Source organism: Centruroides vittatus, unplaced genomic scaffold (assembly GCF_030686945.1).
Source record: "Centruroides vittatus isolate TY-2023 unplaced genomic scaffold, ASM3068694v2 contig_941, whole genome shotgun sequence".
NCBI lineage: Eukaryota > Metazoa > Arthropoda > Arachnida > Scorpiones > Buthidae > Centruroides > Centruroides vittatus.
The window spans coordinates 640952-662553 of NW_027122625.1; the positions used below are offsets into that span (position 1 = coordinate 640952).

General features: G+C 31.1%; 1 protein-coding gene across 1 annotated transcript; it reads right to left on the minus strand.

The window, feature by feature from the left end:
- Positions 1 to 5969: 5969 nt before the first annotated feature.
- Positions 5970 to 21178, minus strand: LOC136984962 (saccharopine dehydrogenase-like oxidoreductase). Its single transcript, XM_067282115.1, has 12 exons — positions 20898 to 21178; positions 19435 to 19544; positions 17539 to 17619; positions 17336 to 17465; positions 14680 to 14729; positions 12888 to 13027; positions 8802 to 8919; positions 8616 to 8732; positions 7081 to 7137; positions 6546 to 6666; positions 6396 to 6477; positions 5970 to 6319 (listed from the first exon to the last, which is right to left on the minus strand). Exons 1-12 carry the CDS (start codon positions 21076 to 21078, stop codon positions 6223 to 6225), a joined length of 1284 nt encoding a protein of 427 aa, XP_067138216.1. The 5' UTR covers positions 21079 to 21178; the 3' UTR covers positions 5970 to 6222.
- Between the last annotated feature and the right edge of the window lie 424 nt (positions 21179 to 21602).

Sequence of the window (21602 nt, forward strand, 5' to 3'; positions counted from 1 at the left end):
AATTAGTATTCGATTTTTAGTGAAAACAAATGTAAAACTAGAAATTATAAATAGTCTTGTCTTCCGTATTTTTTGAACATAATTGTAAAAAGTATCAAACAGTGGCTTCTGAACAAGCTTATCGAGAGGATATGGCCACCTGAAACCAAGCGTAAAGATTTTTAATTTCTGAATAAGTCTATCTTGATCGTAAATTGGACAATGCTAGATTATATGGTCGACGGTGTCCAGGTTTTCTGTAGAGCAAAAGCAAGAGGCAGTTTCTGTCCGGTTATACATGCTCAGTAAGTAGTTGAGCAGTAGCAAACGTTAAATCTCTAAGTGGTGATGAGAACCTGCATTTAATACTAGGAAAATAATCTTCTTATTCTACCAGTTTTACTGCTCAACTATTGTTGATTCCACTTTTGCATAGCGTTGTCATAAATATAATTTTTAAGGCTGCTGCGTGAGAGAGGGTTGTGAGTGTAGTCCAAGTCAGTGTTCTTTGCAGCTGACTTAGCCTCAAAGTCGGCTTTTTCATTTCATAGGATGCTAGTATGACCATGAACAAACATAAAAGTTATCTTATTTACAAGATTTTTAATATGTTGCTGGATATACGTGATTTTATTGCTATTGAAATTGGTATTTATTAGAAATTTTAGGACGGACTAAGAATCACTGTAAATGTTGATAGACAGAGTGGTAGTGTTGTTTGGTAGTGAAGTGGCCCACTGAACAGCTCGGTAGACAACATCATCTTCAGCTTGATATGTGGGGGTATCATCTAACATATTTTGGGCAAAATATGTCAGTTTGGAGGAAGATACAGATACTTGAACAGACATGAAGGGGGCTTTTGGATCCATCTGTGTAGATATTAATGTCTGCATGGTTATCCATGGAGGAATGTACCCTGGGGATAACCTTGTTTACAGGGTGATGATCAGAGATAGGGTAATTGCAATATGGTAGCATTTGAACAGCCGTAGATAGGAGTAGAGACTGTTGTTGAGCCTTTGATGTTTGTAGTACTGATGTAGTAATTCAGAACTTTTTCTACAATACATAGTGGTTAGGGATTGCAATCCAGCAGTGTTTTCAATCCAGCTGGATTTTTGCTGGATTGAAATCATTCCAGCTGGATCCAGCGCGGATGTATTTTTGGTGCAATAAAGTGTTATCTAGCTATCTATTTATCTATCCAGCAATTTATGGTTTTTTTAAAGAAATAAAACATTTTTTTTTTAAATACTTAAGAAACTTTTATTATTTAGACTGGTCACTATAAATCAGTAAAACTTCTTACACATTTAGGTAGTAAACTTAACTTTGGTTCGATTTAACACTTTAGATAGAGATAATTAACTTTAAATGTTTAGTTTACTTTATAATTATTAATTATAATCTATCTTTAAGTTAAATATTAGCAAAAGTAATTCTACTAATTAATTTGTATTAATCTTATATATAAAATTCTTGTGTCACAATGTTAGTTACCTTACTCCTCCGAAACGGCTTTACCGATTTCTACCAAATTTGATATGCATATTCAGTAGGTCTGAGAATCGGCTACTATCTATTTTTCATACCCCTACACCATTTCCCCCTTTCAAAAATATATTTATATATGGATTAAGGCTTTTATGTCCAACAGATGGCGCTAACTTCCGACGACCTAAGTTTGCTTTTCTGTCAGGCATTCTGCTTTTCTGTGAGAATGGACTGAAGCAGATCATTTTCTATCTATCTATATAAATAAAATATAACGTTCGTTTGTTCCTACCGATTCCTTTGAAATTTTGACACAACGTTGCATTCGAATACGCACGTGTTTTTATATAATATACATGTCGAAATTCCCCCCAGTGGGGGGAGATGGACGGGATTAAGGCTTACCGTAAAGAACTCGGCTTCTATTATACTATTTTACATTCGGTTTTTTGCGTTTTTAATTGCGTTTTAATAGGTTACGTCAACAGAATATACACTAAAAAGGGATTTTTCGATATTCCCCAGCGGGAAAAGTGACGGGATTAAGGCTTACTGTGAAGAACTCTGCTTTTATTATACTATTTTAGATGCGTTTTTGATTGCGTTTTAATAGGGTACGTCAAGAGAATGTACACTAAGAAGGGATTTTTTGAAATTCCCCCCACGGGGGAAGTGTTATACATTTATAATAGATACATTTTGAGCCACAGCAACGCGTGGCCGGGTCAGCTAGTATATTATAATAATGTAAGGAGGATAATCAGTGGCTAAGTGGCTATCAGTCTTACTAGTTTTCTTATATAGGCTCTACATATTAGTCTGTAGTTATTTATAAGTATATAAAACTATGTACTGGAAGTAGAATAAGTTAAATAAACTACGCCTTTATCAATCCAGCAAAATTTAATAAAATAATAACGTTTTCAATCGTTTTTAACGATCTTCTTCGGTTACAAAAAAATAGAACTTTAAATATAGAACATAAAATGTGTTCGGAATAAATATAAAAATTAACGGAAAACGCCCAAACGGACAAAGTATAGATAAATAAACAAAATAAATAGCGGAAAAAATATATATATAAGATATAACAACGAAACCAGCATTTGTAAAGGATCTCCGCACGGTAGACAATGAGTCCGCATTTCTATGGTTTATACAACCAGTTTTCATGTGCGCCTGGCAGATTTCCAATTTCTCAAGATGTTTGACCGTTTGTTTATTCGTCGTCGTCTTTATAATTGCCGCTCGATCCCATTGGACGTTAACATCCTTCTGTCTTGCGTATGATGCCAGCGCAGTGTTGTCAAGGTTCTTACTGATTGTATATTTGTGCTCGAGCCTTTGTTTTAAACTGCGCATCGTTGCACCCATATAAACAAGCTTGGAATTGAAACGTTGGTCGTGTAAAGGCACCGAATATATATACCCGTTCATATTCTGTTGAATTCCGATCCTCTTTCTTTCTATCGTTTCTTAAAAGTTCGAAAACAGTGGGATTACGTCGGTATACAATACGAAAATTATTAGACCTGGCAGTACATCTATGTATCTTGTTTAAAAATGGGATGCAATTAAGCACTATTCTTTTTATATTTATTCCAAACACATTTTATGTTCTATAGTTAATGTTGTATTCTTTTGTAACTGAGGAAGATCGTTAAAAGCGATTGAATACGTTATTGTTTTATTAAATTTTTCTGGATTGATTAAGGTATAGTTTATTCAGAAGTAATTTAATTATTAGTGTTAGTAAAGTAGTGAGTAAGTAATTAGTAGCAGTCTAGTAGTTAGCAAAGCGGAAACGCGACAACGTAGACTTCTTCGTTATTATTTAGAAAGTTAATTGAGTATTTGCGGATCCAGCAGGCCGAAGAATGCGCTGGATCCAGCTGGATTGCTGGATGAGGGATCCAGCAATTGCAATCCCTAATAGTGGTAAAGGAAGGAGCTCTGCTAGTATCAGAGAGGCATCAGTAGAAACAGTTCTGCAGCACTTTGAAATTCTGATGGCAAACTGTCTTTGAAGAGAGAGTAATTTACTTGCTATGAATTTTTACTAGTTACATGATCCCAGCTAGAAGCCGCGTAAAGTAGCATTGGTGGTATTGCCCCTTTATATACAGTTTTATAAGTTTTATGATTTAGTTCCCCGGTGCACCTAGCACATTTTAGTAGCATGTAGTTTATTTTCTTGGCCTTAGCCAAGATGTAACCAATATGGCAAGAGAATGTGGTTTCTATTCTCTCTTGTTTTATTTTGTATGAAGTTTCTGTTTACACGTGCACTGGCTGGTCGATCTGTCAAAAGTTTTTTGAGTCCTTTTGTAAAAATTAAAATTAATATAAAAATGAATATTATGATGTTGATTAATGATGATAATAAAAAGATTATTAATAATTAAAAAATAAAGTTCTTAAAATAAATTGTTCATTCGAATTTATTAATTTTTTATATTTTTAAATTTGTTAATATGTACTATTATTTATAAAAAAAACTATGTTAACAAATTAATAACTATATATTTTGGACCTAAAGCTTTTAGGGTTTCATTGAAAAAATTTATTTTCGTTAAAATTTTTCTGTAAAATTATGCCTAAATATTACGTAAGACAGAGAAGGGGAGGGGATCAAAGAAAATATTACGGTTTCTTATGCAGGGGTGGGTGGGGGTCTAGAATGACCAAAATCGCCCTTACGTAATTTATGGACGGCCCCTAACGAACAAAATCGTCATTAAATCCGATCATACTGGAGATATGACACGATCCCCTTTATCTCCCCACCCCTCGACCTTTAATCAACATAGTTGAATAGCCTCAATCGCCCTAATACATAAATCTCCTCGCAAAATTTTAAAAACATTTCGACAAAAAGCACAGGAGTTATTAAGCTTCAAACAGGGTGAACAAAATCGTGCCCCCATACACGCTGACATCTATACATACATAACCCCCTCCAGAATTTTTTGCATCTCTCCATGTTTCAAAGTGTCCAGAGTCCGAGAATGTAAAAATCTTGGGGAGTCATTCTCTGACCGATCGCCATACTTTCCCTCTGCTGTGTATAACAGCCGAGCAAAAGTAAAAATGAAGCATCTAGTAACCATTAAATAAAATAAGTTTTGCAATTTTATGTCTGTCTAAATGTGATTTGTTTATCACAGTTTTTCCTCAATAGCAATATCTGAAGTAGTTTTCAATTAATAATACGGCATGATTCTGGGTAATGGCGATGTGTCGTGCACGTGTATCTTAAGTGATGCAACAAGATCAAATTCTAAGTATGCAAGACTTCCGTTAACTGATGACAGGTATTCTAAATTTCTGTCTCTACTTTTCTCTGCCATTTTTATGTATTGCAACTCTGAACATGGATTCACATCATTTAGAAACATGATATACACTCTTTACATGGATGGATTAAATTCCTTCTAGATTATGAGCAGTTATAAATAAAATAGTACCAATTTTAAATCTTTTTTTCTCTCTGATCTTAAACATTGCAACAGTGGCAAGTTATTTATTCTATGGGCAAAAAGAACAATTGCCTGAGACTTCCATCAATAGGGGCCTCAAACCAATTTTTTAAAAGAAAAGATTCACCCAAAAAATTTCTACAAAAAAAAAGTTTGAATCTGTATTACAGGCCCTATAGCAATATACTAATTCAAATGAATGAATTTGCCTGGGCTCCATCAAGCTATACCATGCCATGCATTGCATAGTATTAGGCCTACTTTTTTGGTCTGTGACTGAATTTCTCTGTTCAATTTAGTCACTAATGATGTATTGCTACTCCTGAAAAACATTTAAGTATCCACGAGTTTTCTAACTATAAAACTAGCCTATATGTATACCTTTTCTTGTCAAACTATATAACGGGTGGGCAAGCAAGAGTTCAGTGGGAGCTAAAATGTAGGTTTTGCAAAATGCATGGGAGCTGCAATTCTGTACTGTCGTGGTGGATAGTATGGTAAGGCTGGGAAGAATAGCACTTTCAGCAAGAGTCGCATGTAACTCAAAAAAAGCCTCGTCCGGCTCTCGGAGCCACATTTGCCCATGCCTGCTATATAATCTGCTCTCGTAATAACTATGGTTCACAAGCACGATCCTTTGCAGAAAATTTTCCAAAGCTTGAAGACAAATAATTGCATGAATAAATTTTTAGTTTTTTCAGATTTGATGCAATACTGTATTCTATAAACAAATGAAGAGACAAAGTGTCCTATGGTTGAGGATATAAGATTGTACATCTCAACCATTTTTACAATTATAAGTTGTGGAAATTTTACTCAATTCCTGAGGAGCAAGCGACATTTACCCCCTCTGAAATGCTCACGCACCACTCAAAAATAAGGCACAACCTTTTATGCAAACACGAAAACCAATTTTCACTAATTTGCATATAACTTAACTAAGAGTATATCTTGTGCTTTAAATTTCTTACAATTGACAAATGCTATATATATGTATATAACAGAGAACATTGATGAAAATGTTAAACCATTTTATTTCACTACAAGTAATTTTTACTTACGTGCATAAATCAATAATTAATATTGCTCGACTGAAAAGCAATTCTAGATTTAACATACGATAACAAATCAAGACTTAATAGATTTCTTAGTACAAATGGCAAAACATCAAACATAAAAAAAATTGTTCCCATCAACAGAAATTTGATACATGTAAATTGTTAATATTTTCTGTTGAATTAGAATAGCACAGTGGAACAGTCTGTGATTACTTCTCTATAATACTAAACTCCATTCCTGACTTTTGTAACCGTTCTAATAGCGAAGTATCTTCAAAAGCAGCTGCCGGAGTTAAGACACCACCACTGAAAATAAAATTGCAGAAATTAAATTAATCCATAAAAAGATACAAAGTAAATTTAAATTATATTTTCTTCTTACCTTCCAGGCATTTTCTCATTTTCTTTCAAACACACAACACCGGCATTGACTATACAGAATGCTGTAGTAATGTATGCTGCATCTATAAAAAGACAACTACATAATTGAAATTCAACATTACATTTTAAAGGAACAAAAGTAAACACTAACCAGGTGCAGTTAAAGTTACTTTCATATTCTTATTGGGCGGTTCTGTATGTTGTTTGTCAACATCCAGTTTATCCTTCCATCCTTCAGCCCAAAACACAGTAGTGAAAGATGCTTCCTTAATCTGATAAAATAAGAGGATATTTTGAAAGCTGTTGCAAATAAAAATGATATACAGGTACTCCTCACTTTACGACCGAGTTCCGTTCCGATGACTACGTCGTTAAGCAAATTTGTCGATAAGCGAGGAGCTTGCACTGGGAATATAGGATCGTTGTAAAATTATACAAATTATGCAACAAACTTCAAATTTATTCATAAAAAGACTATTATAGCATGCTATTAGCCTATTATAGTACTAAAAGACAATTATAGTATGCTTAGTGCACATGTCACCATTCGCCACTGACTGACACTCAAGCTGAGAAAGGGGATTCCCCGAATTGCAGGTCGAAACTTGATTGGTCGTAAGTGCGAGTGGTTGTTAAGCAGATAGGTCGTAAAGTGAGGAGTACCTGTATTAAATCAAATTCATTACCTCTTGCCTTGATGGACCACCTTCTTTAAACTTCCCAAAAGAAAACAGATGTGGATACTGAAATTTTATTTAGCAAAATAAGTTCAAAGTGATCAGAATTAAAATTCATTAAAATATTTATTTTTAAAATGCAATATTGATAAAGACAAAAATACCATTCTTTCTCATAATTAATATGGCTATAAATTTATAATCATTTGGACTAATGGTAAGTGATTAAGTTGCCATTTTTAATTCTAATTATTAAATTTTGATACAATTAATTAATTTAGAATATTCTGGAAGGAAGAAAAAGAATCAAACCATGAATTTGAACCCACAACTCCCACTTGGTCTGGAGAAATAATTGGATAGAGTATAATTGGCAATGAATCCATATAGTAAGCAAAAGTGTAAGTTTAAGTCACACTCATTTTCTCTTCCAGTATATTCTAAATTAATTAAATTAATTCTAATTATTAAATTCAATATTTAATCACATACCTTTAGTCCAAATTGCTTTATATATTTAATAAGCCAATTTATGGTGGAATGAATTAAGCATTACACAAGAGTAAGTGAAAAATGAATGAGAATGAATTTATTATTTATGAAATATATTAGACAGGGTCCAGGTTAATATGGCCTGTTTTGAACTAGTCTCCATCAAGTTTTATGCACTCAGTCCACCATGTCTATCAGTCCAGGAACATGTTCTGGAACCAGTCTTTTGCCATCGTCTGCTGAGTTTCCTCCAACTTCTTTATAATGGCTGTCAATGAGACAAACACTGGTTCCACAACTCCAATTTCAGATGAGTGAAGTCACAGGGAGAAAGGTCCAAGTTGTATAGAGGATAAAGCACACATTCAATGTTTTGCAGTCCAAATACAATATGAGAACTTACATTATTGTGGTGTAGGTGCCAATCAGACAGATGAATGCAGCACAGGGCTTTTTTAATCAATTTGTCAGATCAAGGTCCTCAAAACTGTCATATGATACTGTTGTAAGCAAGGGCACTTCATGCTGGTAAATCATTACCTTTCCCACAGACTAAACAATCTTAGCCTTCTTTGATCATGGGAAATGTGTATCAAATCATCAAACATCAAATGTGTGCTGTACTCTCTATACAGTCCAAACCATGCTCCATGTGACACCGATTTCAGATGAGGGAACAAAAACAGAGTTTCAGGGTCAGTGTTTCAGTTCATCAACGGCCATTTGAAGACAGTTCCAAAGATGATGTCAAAAGACTGGTTTGGCATATTTTCCAGGAGTGACAGACATGTTGGACCAAGTGGCTAAATTCAACAAGAACTATTTTAAAAGAAGCCTTATCAACATGGACCATGCCTAATGTATTTTGTGAGTAATAAATTCATTCTCTCTTTTTTGACTCTCCCTCATGATTTTAGGCTTTATTTATTGTAAAATTGTAAACAAATGTGTAATAGTGTAAAGTTTTTTAAAAACTGATATATAATATAAAAATAAAATTTTATACGATTATTATTAAGTTAATTATTTGACAATTGGCAATCTTTACTTACAGATACCAAGAGTTTTCGGCCATACTTGAAACGTGAAAAAATAAGGAGCATCATTCCCATCAGTAAAATGAAAAATAAATTGAATAATGATGTTACAAAATATGTTTGTATCTGCACCTGAATATAAAATTGATTATATTAGTTTTAAAATCGTCATGAAATTATATCAGTTACGGTATTAGTTACCGGTCTTTCGTTTTTATAATTGTAATTAAAAAGTTGACTTCGGAGTGTGACTGTTTTATCACTTCCTGGAAAGGGTACACACCATTTATTTGTAATGTCACTTTTAAAGACAACAGGTCTGGAAAAAAGTGAAATTTATTGGAAAACTTAAAATTTCATATAAAACAAATATTCAAGTTGCATGAATTCTAATACTTTTATAATTATTATTAGACTTTTCTTACAAATGAAATACAATAAAACACACACATTTACTCAGACTATAAGATTTTAATGTATGATTGCTGCCAAATAATAATGATGATAAAGCTTTTGTAAAGTCATTTATACATTTATGTGTAATTTCAATTTTATTGTGTGGCATGACAGTACATTTTAATAGTCTTCAGATTGCCGGTGTGTGATTAACTTGCCAAAAACAAAACAAGATGGAGGATATCGATCAAGGTGCCAGAGTGTCACTTATGTATGATTAGTGAAATTAAAGGTTATATATTTAATGTTAGTGTGAATCTTTTGTGTTGTGATTGAGAAACATACAGCTTTAGTAATTTAACAAATACCTTCCAAAATTTTTTTACCAAGAATATATTTTAATAAATTTTAAATGTTCAGCTAGCTACTACTGTACAACTTTTCTATATCTCTTCACATCCTTATTTTTTACAAATTATGCTAGAAAAGTAATAAAAACAATTGTAATATTAAATAAGACTGATTAAAATATAAAATAACCCAGAGAAACCTTACTTAAGGAGTAAAGTTTGCAGTTAAGTTTTAAAAATATCTTAAATTTAGAATAAAAATTGGCAACTAGGCAACATTGTAGGCAGTTATGCAGAGGTATCACAACCATTTTCTCTTTGTCTACAGAAGCAAGTGTTCATAGTGTCCGTTTTAATCAATTCATTGAAATAATTAAAAAAAACACATTCTACAAAAAAAAAATCATTGAACCAAACTGTTAGACTTTAAGGGGCCACAAAATGGGGCTATGAATTTTATCATAGGGGTGCTGCAATTGGATCAAACAGGGTCAACTTCACTTTCTTAAATGGAAACCCCAGTTGTTTTTTACTGCATATTATGATTCTACATCAAAAATGAAACTTTCACCTGAAAAAACTTTCTGAAAGATGCACAAATGAAAAGTTATGAGGATTTGAACTTTTAAATGGTTGTCACACCATGCACTCCTCTATAGATTGCATCATTCATTGGAAAAAAAAATGCTTAAAAATCATTAGGAAACTTATCTGGCAGAATCATTCTTTTTCTTCAAATAATGAAGTGATAAAAAAAAACTTGTATCATGGTGCATTACGACCATCAAACCTTGTGACAAAGAAAAGTCATTAATCTTTATCCCACCAAATAATAATGGTTTTCCTAATTATTTTTTAAGCATTATTTTTCCTTTTTTCACTTAATTTCAGAGATAACCAAAGATGCATTGAGTGTGGCAGTTGCATAAAAGTTCAAATGCTCATAATGTCAAATTAGTGAAACTTTTTAAAAATGTGCTTCAGATAAAGTTTCTGTTTGATTCAGAACCATAATATTCAATAAAAAGATGATTTCCATCGGAGAAAGTGAAGTTGATTCTGTTTTTACCAATTTGATTTATTACTTATTTTATACTGATGTAAATATTTTGTTAAAACCTGAAACCTAATGTGTTATGTTATATAATTTTGTGCATGATGTGGTATCTATACAGGGTGCATAGGAAAGTCCCTTTAACTGGAAAATTTTTGCGAATGGAGAGAGAGCTACAGCTACACAAGTGAGATAACTGTATAGTAAAGTGACTACGCCCCACCTAATGCAAATGACAGCAGTGCCCCTAGTGGTAAAATTTGGAAGATAGGCAGTGCAAATTGAAAATGAAAACAGATAGAGCAAACTTCTTAATTAGAAAGTTTTAGAGCATCAATTAATTAGTACGAAACCCATGTGGTTCACACGGACAAGATAAATTGTCATCTGTATACCCAAAAATGTCCTAAAGTGATGCACGCCATTTTGTATACACATTTGAAAGAAATAGCAATGGCATAAAGAAAAATGCACAATTTATTGCATAAAATATGTACTTATGTCAATACAGTTTGATAACATCACACAAAAAACAACAGAAAGGCAAACTGTCACACAGTGATAACAAGTCAATGACGAGTATGTTCAAAAAACTTGTTATGCTGAAACTGTTTTGCCTGTTTGTAGAAGAGGGTCGCCATTTTGTATTTTATTTTGACTCAGTTCTCGGTCCCCTGACTACCTACAACTCTGGATTTTTTTGCAAATGATTTGAGTACCTAATACTCTGTGCCAAATATCAATTGTTGACATATACTCCTTCATACCTCTAAGCTGGTAATAAAAATGGCAGTATGATTCTATAAACAAGACCATAGTCTTGTCAAAAAATAAAGAAAAAAAAATATATATATATTTTATGTTATGGACAAAGTGATTAATTGGGCATTATGAATAATGACCAAAAAGGACACGCAGTGTGATAAATATTGATTAATTTATTAAATTGACCAGTCATTATGAATACTGCTATCACCTAGTTGGGCAAAGTGATAATAAGAAGTTGAAGAGTGATATTTCGACATATGCTAGCCAGTCGGCACTCAGGTTGCGTGTGCGTATCATGTTTAGTACCGAATTTTAAATTTGATTAAAAAAAACTCCACTTATTTCATTTAGAAATATTTACTTTTTGTGAATTATTTCAAAGTACTATTAACTGATATTCTTCCGGTAACTTAGAAGTAACTTCCATTTTTGACTCTCACTTTTTGTATCATTGACAAATACGTTGATTTTGTAAAAATTTGATTGTTCTCACCTATTTCTACCATTAAATCATTTAATCAGCTGTTGAAGTGATTATTCATATCACTTAATGATTCCTCCATGATCATTACTTTTGACAAAGAAGAAAGATTAACTACTGGTCACATATATTTAAAATTCGGTACTAAATTCAATACACATGCACAACTAAGATGTAAGTTCTGATTGGCTAAAGTATGTCGGACGATCACTCCTCAACGTATCTATCTCTTTGCCTGACTAGATGATAACAGTATTCATAATGACTGGTCAATTTGATAAATTATTGAAATTTATTACAATGCCTGATTTTGTTGGTCATTATTCATAATGCCCGTATTAATCACTTTGTCCATAACACACACAAAAAAAAAATTATATATATATTTTTTTTCTTTATTTTTTGACAAGACTATGGTCTTGTTTATACAATCGTACTGCTGTTTTTATTACCAGCTTAGAGGTATAAAGGAGTACATGTCAAGAGTTATTTATATATATACACATGGTACGATCCAAAAGATCGGGGAATGCAGTAATCTATGACAACAAAAGCATGTATTTGAAGTTACAGTGTATGAAATGGATTCTACCAAACCACCTCTACGTGTTCAGGTTAATTTCACCCATGTCATGTGATTAAACCGCGAGCACTGCTGTTTTTTTCCGGAGATAGTTACCTTTGTTCTGCAACATAATCAAAGTGGAGTTTCAAGAACAACCTCCAACATTAAATCTTGTCAGCGTTTAGGTAAAACACCTATGGAGATTTTAAAATTGCTAAGAAAGGTGTACGGTGATTCTACGGTGAAAGGTCACGGTGAAGTCGAAATGTTGGAGGTTGTTCTTGTAACTCCACTTTGATTCGTCGCAGAACAAAGGTAACTATCTCCGGAAAAAACAGCAGCGCTCGTGGTTTAATCACATGACACGGGTGAAATTAACCTGAACACGTAGAGGTGGTTTGGTAGAATCCATTTCATACACTGTAACTTCAAATACATGCTTTTGTTGTCATAGATTACTGCATTCCCCGAACTTTTGGATCACACCACGTATATACACACACACACACACACACAACACACACACAAACTAGAAATTTTCCTGTCAAGCATGATAAAATATTTTAATATAACTTTAAAAAAATTCATTATAAAAACACAATGTATAATATAATGCTTTGATAAATTAAAAGTGATTTTAGATTTAATTAATTTTTACATGTTAACATCATACCTTTTTGACAAACGATGTGAAAAGTTTGGACTTTTCTTAAAAACAGTCTTATTTAATTGTTTCCTTATTTCTTTAGTTTTATTCATAGTTATTATTCCATAAACCATAGAATTCCATGTACCTGCGTTAAAGGTTTCACCCTAAAATTTTTAATCATTCTTTTAAAATATTTACATTTATTTTCATATTATGATTTATTAAAAACATGTTAACGTTAACATTGTATAGCTATACAGTCAGCTCGCATTAATATGAATTGCTAGGGAAACAGTACTTAGTTTGGTTTATTGAAAATTCATATTAATGATTTTTTGGGGTTTAGATTATATAATTTAGGGAGTTAAGCAATCTAAATCTTTAAATTACACTGTTTTGAATTAATTTACTAAATGAAGTTAAATAAAATAAAATTTATTTACAAAAACATATTAACATTCTAAATGATTTTAAAGTTAAATAAAATGAGGAAGAGACAGTATTTGCCGTTTAAGTGTGAGAACCAAATTTTTGTTACGAAAAGGAACCTTTAAAATTTAAGGGTCATTTCGGACAAGTTTCCTTTATAACGTATTACAACATTTGTTTTTCGAAAAAATTATCTGATTAATTTAATAATAAAAACTGTTTCCCATGGACTTAGTTCCTCGTGGTGAGTGACGCCTCAAATGAGTCACTTTGACTCAGTGGGTAAACTTGCTGATTGGATTTAAAGTGCTAAATTCTGAATCAGATGATGGAAAAAACCCCAAAAAAGACCTCCATATAAAAAGAAGGGGGCAATGACAATTAAGGCTTTTCATTGCCAGTTGGGAACCTATCAGTGTGTGCGTCCCACCATTGCTGTTCCGTAACCTTACACCTGAATTTGTACTTGAAATCAACCCGAATTGTACCAGAGGACTACCTGCATTTGTACCTGGAATCGATCTGGACTTGTACCTGGATTAACACCCTGAACTTTCATCCTCCTAACTCTGGAACTCCTGGAACAGTGAAGATTCATCGTCGAAGATCTACTCGGACTCCAGGTATTTGTTGCCGCACGAGAGTTGTAAACTCTCTCTCTCGAGCCACTGAGGTTCTTCTTAACTCCTTATTAATTGTAGCGACAAGCTATTCTGTAACTAGCCTTAATAAATAAATGGGTATTTGTTAAATGAACAATCGTGTGGGGTGCACTTCTTCCGGACATCTCCTTCTGTCTCCATTCCGAACCTAAAATACTCCATATGCAACCGCTTGCGCGAGAACGGTTTCTGTGTCTGTCTGCAAAGACACAGTGGTGTCATCCCGACAGGGTGCCAAAGAGGTACCGACCCTGCAGTCACATAACTATAGAGCAGTATATCAGAGTGGTTAATCTTTAACTTCTATTTTCTGAGGAATTGGTACACTCAAACCAGATGTTTGAATTGTTCTACAAACCCATCTTTGCTTAATAGAAGAAAATCTATTCTACTCAAAATAGAACATTTATTACAGTATCACTTTTCATTGTTCATGTCAAAAAGTATAAAAATCAACCATTATTGGAAATAGGATTATTTCTTGGGAATTGTGAAGTTAATTTACAGTTCAGTTTAACTAATTCTGGTAAAATTTTTCTTTGCTTTACTGCATGAAATTTAACATGAAAATGGTGTTTTGCCAGGGAAACAACAAAATTTGCATTAACATGAGAATTTAATTTATTAGTGTTCATTTAAGGTGAGTTGACTGTATATATCAGAGTTTGGAATAATTAAATTTATTAATTGTGTTAACAACATATAAAAACACAAATCGTAAGCACCTGCGGTCCACTGTTAAATTCAAGATATGTTTCTACAGAATTGAGATCACCTGAAATAGATACATTTTATATATTATTTTTTTCTTGTGTTCTATTGTTTAGCACAGTGATGCCCAAACTTTTCAATTGGTGAGAAATATTTTGTATATTCCATATATACAAAAAGTAAGTCTATTTTCATCATTTATAACTGATATACCAAATATGTTAAATATGGACATAATTAAAGCAATAGCAGATATCATCGCTACTCCTCTATCTTTTCTGATAAACAAATCCTTCAAAACAGGAACCTTCCCGAATAAATTAAATTATAATATGGTCATACAGATATACAAAAATAAAGGGTCTAAAAGCGATGTAGGAAATTACTGTCCAATATTATCATCATTCCCGTGCTAGTAAAAATAATAGAGAAAATTTTCTATAAAAAAACTTTGGAAACATATTGCCAATCTAAACATGATTCACTGTCATCAATATGTTTACAGATAAAACTCCTCCACAATAGATGCATTATTACATTTCAAATAGGAAGTTACGAACAAATTGGACAAATCTCGTTCAGTAATAGCCTTATTTCTAGACTTATCAAAAGCCTTTGACAGCGTGACCTCCGGATTCTCGAAAAACTTTTTAATATTGGCTTAAGAGGAGTGCCTGTACAATGATTAATGTCACAGCTGTAAATCAAAGATATCAAGTAAAAGTAAACAATGCGTATTCAAAAAGCTTCTCACCGAAAACCAGAATTCCCCAAGGATCAATACTTCAATATTTACTTGAATGAAGTGATACCAAAATCGAAAGTAATAGCATATGCAGATGATATTGTCCTAATACGTTTCAACAACAACCTCCAAAGCAGCACAATATGAATTAAATAACATCCTCTGCAAACTCTGAGCTCAAATATGTTAAAACTAAATGAGAACAAAACTAAATATCTCTACTTTGTAAATAAAAATAAAAACATTGACAAGGAACAACTTCAAATAATAATAAATGACAAGAAGATAGAAAGAATTAACTTCATAAAATATCCCGGAGTTTTAATAGATGATAAACTCAGATACGACAAACAGATCGAAAAGTTATCAAAAACTGTCACTAAGTTTACTGGCATAATCAGAAAAATACAGAATTTCCTAAACATAAATACAATAAAACAACTATATCATATCTGTACAGAACCAAAAATTCAATATGGTATAACTATATGGGGAACCGCATCAGACTATATCACTAACCATCTGCAAATACAACAAAATCATCTAATGAGAGCCATTTTCAAATTAAACTACTACGAATCAACTTCCTATTATCATCAAGAAAAAAAAATCGACAACAAAAACTTTATACACAAAGCCAACTGTACTTCTCTCCTTTAAATTTATAAAACTTAAAACACACAACAGTTATCTTCTAAACATTATTGAAAATCATCACAGGAAGAAAAACTACTGACATCGTTAAACCATAACTTCTTAAAACCCTGAACAAAACTTTCAATTGGACAAACTGCCCCAGTCTTTCAAATAACAAAATACTGGAACTTGTTATATAAAGATTTTCAAAAGATAACTAACAAGAAGAAATTCAATTTAAACATAAAAAAAATCCCCTCAGCCGGATCTTTAAAGTAAAATCATTTTAACTGGAAAGCCAATGATTCTTCAAATCAAAGTGTTTTTCCTACATACTTAAAGTTTAAAAAAAAAAAAATAATAATTGATATACACCAAAAAAAGAGGAAAAAGAAACGTAGGTAAAGGGAAAGTAAATTTCCGAAGGGATTTTGAATACAACAGATAACCTATGCTCTTCTTCTCTTTTAGTGCAGTGAAATTTTTTCTTAGCTATTAATGCATTTGTATATATATATTATATATATACATACATACACAAATGCATTAATAGCTAAGAAAAAATTTATATATTTATATTTTTTTGTTAATTTTCAGATGCTTGGACCATAGTGTGGGCACCACTGGCTTAGTATATAACAATATTTTTCTTTTAATTCACTGAATAAATTTAGTAATGACTATTACATTTAAGTAATTGAAATAAAGTGGTGAATTTCAAATTTATAAATACAACTGATATATTTAAGCTAATATTAAGTCAATATAACTAATTTGTCCTGAAGGTGGATGTTTAGACTTCCATCTTCTCTTAATATTAATTTTATTAAATAATTTAAAACACTGGACAGATGTCCGAGTAGCTTAACTGTTAATACATCCTCAAAGTATACAGAAAATGAGAATTCAAGCCACACTCTGGACCAATCTTTGCTTTCATAATTTTAAAAAATAGTTTATTTAATGTAATATAATTTTTTATTATTAAAATGAATACAAGATGACTTATCCTTATGCCAAATTAAATTTAGTTAAATTAATTTAATATTAACCTAAATTTAGTCTGATAAATCTAATGATTAGATATTTTAATTAATAATATAAATTTAACATTTTAACTATCAATAAATACACAGAACTGTTATTAGCATGAAATTGATCATCAAGATGAAGGATTTTATTTTCATAAATGCACATTTATAAAATAACATTCATATGTGTAATTGTTATATTTTTATACACAAAATAATGAAGATAAAATTATATTTATTCAAATAATATATCTATACCTTGAAACTTTTTTTTAACCAGAGATACTCCCAAATCACAGGGAATGCTGTCAAATCCACATGCTCCAATTATATAAACTCCTTTTTGAATTGCTTCTTCGTGATATTTCAATTGCATCCCTTCAAGAAACTAAAAACTCTAGTGATTAATGAACCATTTCCATAGAAACAAATTATTAATTAATTCATAACATTATGTTTACCAGTGATTCTGCACTAACGTCTAGATGATGAGTTTTGGCAGTAAGGCATGCTTTAACAACACATTCTCCAAATAAATTGTACTAAATTTCATAAAAGAAAGATTATGTTTTATATAAAATTCTAACTGATATTATCACAATAATCTATAATGTCAAATTACTTTTAAAATATAAATCTATATCTATCATATTAAATATATTCTGAAATTTGATTTCTTTCTTTAAAAATTTTATTTCCTAATTTAAAACAAAATATGAAAACATGTTCAAGAAATTCAAACTTTTAATTATTGCACAGGTATTTTAAAATTAGCATTTGATCAAGTACAAATACTAATTTTATTACTACATATGGAAAGAATATATTTATGTAATTATGTAAATATTGTCTCCTAAACATTATAAAGTGCAGACACTCAGACACTTGAAATAAACTTAAGATGAAGATTGCCAAGTGTCAGAGTGTCTGCACTTTATGTTTAGGAGACAACAATAATTACTGACACGGTTTCAAATGCGTTATGTAAATATTGTTGAATTCCCAAATTTTCACCAGACTAGTGTTTAAATGCAACAGTGACCTGTGTGATATTGTCAAAACTTTTAGTAATGTTTGTTGTTGGCATCAGTTCCTACAAGAAAAGGTCAGCATGAATGTATGTGTTTTTAATGTCAAATCATCAATCCTTTTTAACAAAGATTGTATTTTATCTTCAAGTTGTTAACTATCTCTCTCTGACTGGAATTTTTAATAAAGGATAAAGATTTAAATAGACCCAAATTTGTTTCTATGGTCATTATTATTTTTAAATTGTATATAGTCCTTGGAAGAATGTAATTTATGGAATCAATAGTACTTGTAAATCTTTTGTATTTGTAAGAAATTTTTGATCTTATTTTATGGATGGTGTTTTTCAGAAATTATCAACAAATAAAGCTATATATTAGAGCACTTAGTAATCGAGAGAAAGACCAGTCGTATCTCTTATAGACCTATCATCTATAAATCTACATCACAGATACCAAATCTCAGGATCCATTTTCAGTTAGTGTCTAGTTTTTATAGGTGGTATCTTGTCATTTGTATCGAATCTCTAACTAAAAGCAGAAGAGAAAGGGTACACATATGCTACAAGTCACGGTCACTACCATTGGCTATTGAATACTATTTTAAGTAAAGTCTACGCAAGTAATTATCAGCCAAGAATAAACTAACATTTTAATAACTAATAATGTGAAAGCAGGAAAGAATTATGTCTAATGTCTTTTCGATTTTGAAATTTATTATATGGCACAAATCTTTGGCAGAACTGTGATTGTAAATTATCATATACAGCTTAATAATAAACAGAACTGGAAGAATGATGTAGCACAGAATTTTCTTTGTAAGTATATTCACAGAAAGTCAAAATAAAGTAAACAATTTACCAGGGTTAAGTATTATAAATGATAATTATTTGTTTACTCTTTACTAAGGAAATAATTATTTATGTATTGTTTATATATTGAAGTTTAAAAACAAAAAAAAAACCTACTACAAGGCTAATCAATATAAGTAGATTTGTATTTCAAATTATTAATTAAATAATAAACACACTCGAGTTCGTTCGACCCGTTTCTTATTTGAGTGTGTTTATTAACCTTTGTACGACAGCTTCGTTTAGTTAAATAATTATTCATATTTAAAATATATATGTGGGAAAAAATTTACAGGCCCAGAATAGGACTTAAATCCACGTCCTACGTTTACCATGCAGGAGCGTTACCAGTTACGACACCCAGACTCCTTAACCGGTAACGTTTCTGCGTGGTAAACAGAGGATAATCGAGTCTACGGACCAATCTTTTCTGTCAGACTATGCTAAATTATAATAATTTCTCGTGATTAAAACTTACTGGTCCTACACAATTTAAAAGTACTTTGGTCTTCTTACACATTTCTAACAGTGAATTTTCATCACTAATATCAGCAATGATAATAGGTATATCTGCATTTATCGGTTCACCTGAAAGAATAAAAGTTTATCATTAAAGATGTAATTTCTTACTCTTTATCGCAATAATGCAATACTTTATTATAAAAGTTTTATTCTTTTATTATTATAAACTGATATATTAAATGATTACATTATTCTTTTGACTAATATTATTCATAAGTTAATGAGATGTTTGAATTCTGGATGAAGGCAGTCTCTCCTTTAATTTAATACAAAGGACTCATTGAAAAAAATAACAGATAGATATTTAGAAAACAATTTCCACAAATTAATATAAATCATCACGAATGTATTTTCTTACTTCAAAAATTACTTACAAAGACGTCGTTACACGAAAGCCGGAAAAAAATTTCAAGGACAGATTAAATCACGTTGAAAAGAATAACAAAACAAGTATACGTCAAATTTTTTAAGTTTAACAAACAAATAATTTTGAAATATTTTACATAACTATATAAGATTCTTCTAGTATAAGCATACTTTTTTAGAAAATTATAATAAATGGTTAATTAACTAAAGTTAAGTTTTTAAACAGCACCCTGAAATTTAAAGACAAATTAAGTTGTATCCTGTTATATAATCATCTATAGATTTATAAATATAAAATTTCAGTAATCAGGCAAATGTAATTCATATCAATAATTTCATTATTATTTTAAAACAGTTCTTTAATAGCAAATACTATAAAGAAAAATATAATTAAGCAACAATACAGTTACAAATAATACAAATATGCTTTCTTTTCCTCGATGCCTATTAAAAGAACCTACGCATACTGGAAATCCTTGAAGCTTCAAGGTATTCAAGTATGCAAATTAAAAAGCTCCAACGATCTAAATCGAATTATTTAACTTCGTCAAACTCGTCATTAAACAATTTAATATTTATTACGGTATTTTTCGTTAAATACCGTGCGAATAAGTAAACCACGGAATCAAAATAGTGTCCTTGGATTATTATTTAATACAAATCTATTACAGTAAAAAATTATCATCCGAATTTATAAAAATCTACATCTTCATCAATCAATATAAAATTTACTTTAGATAACAAATGTCATACATGGTTAGACTTATTTTTATGTAAATGTGGCAAGAATTAATTCGCGAAATCTTTAAAACCCTAGGTACAGGATTTCAGTTAAATATTTAACCTCTGCATATTAAATATTAACGCGTTACGAATTATTTGTAACATTTAACATTGTAGAAATATTTGAGGTTATGTGTAGCAAGTATAATATGCAATGAATCACCATGATAACGCGCATTTTTAATGCCAATCTTTTATCGTCTACATCAGAAATAACGGTTAAAAATATATATATTATACATATTTGATAAGATTTGTCTCCATACATACCAACAGACTGCAGATACTCTTTTGATTTTTCGATCACAGATTTTAACTTGTTTTCGCTTCTGGCTGCTAAGGCAAATTTCACGTTTTCGGTTTTAGACAGTCGAGCTAATTCTTCGAACACATATTGACCCGTAAAGCCCGTAGCACCAAAAATAACTATGTCAAATTCACGTGCAGCCATCTTCACCCTTGAACGACCAAACCCACACTAGCAGAAACACGGCGGATTGCGTAGTGTTATCGGTCTAGTGTCTGTCGATTACATCACACTACTCTGTTTCACGTGTCACGCTCTCGATTTAAAATTATAATCAATTTCTTTTTAAAAAAATAATTGTTATAACTAATAATTATTATCATTTAAAGAATTTCATTGGTTAAAATAAACTTTACGTCGTTTGTACTTTTTTAAAATTGGGTGTTATTTTAAATTTAATGTCGACCAATCGAATTCCACGTAAAGTTTTATTGGTGGATTTTAATTTAAATTCGAAAATTTTAAATTGATCAATTGTTTTAATTTGTTCTGTTCTGTTAAATTCTCTGTGTTTTTTTATAGTAGTGTTTGATATCTTCGTTTCAATCGCAGACGACGCCCACTCGTCTATTTATTTATTGACATTTTTATGAGTTATATTACAAATCTGTACTCTTTTACCTTCGATAAATAGGAATTATGGATAGTATTAAATAATTTTATTTATT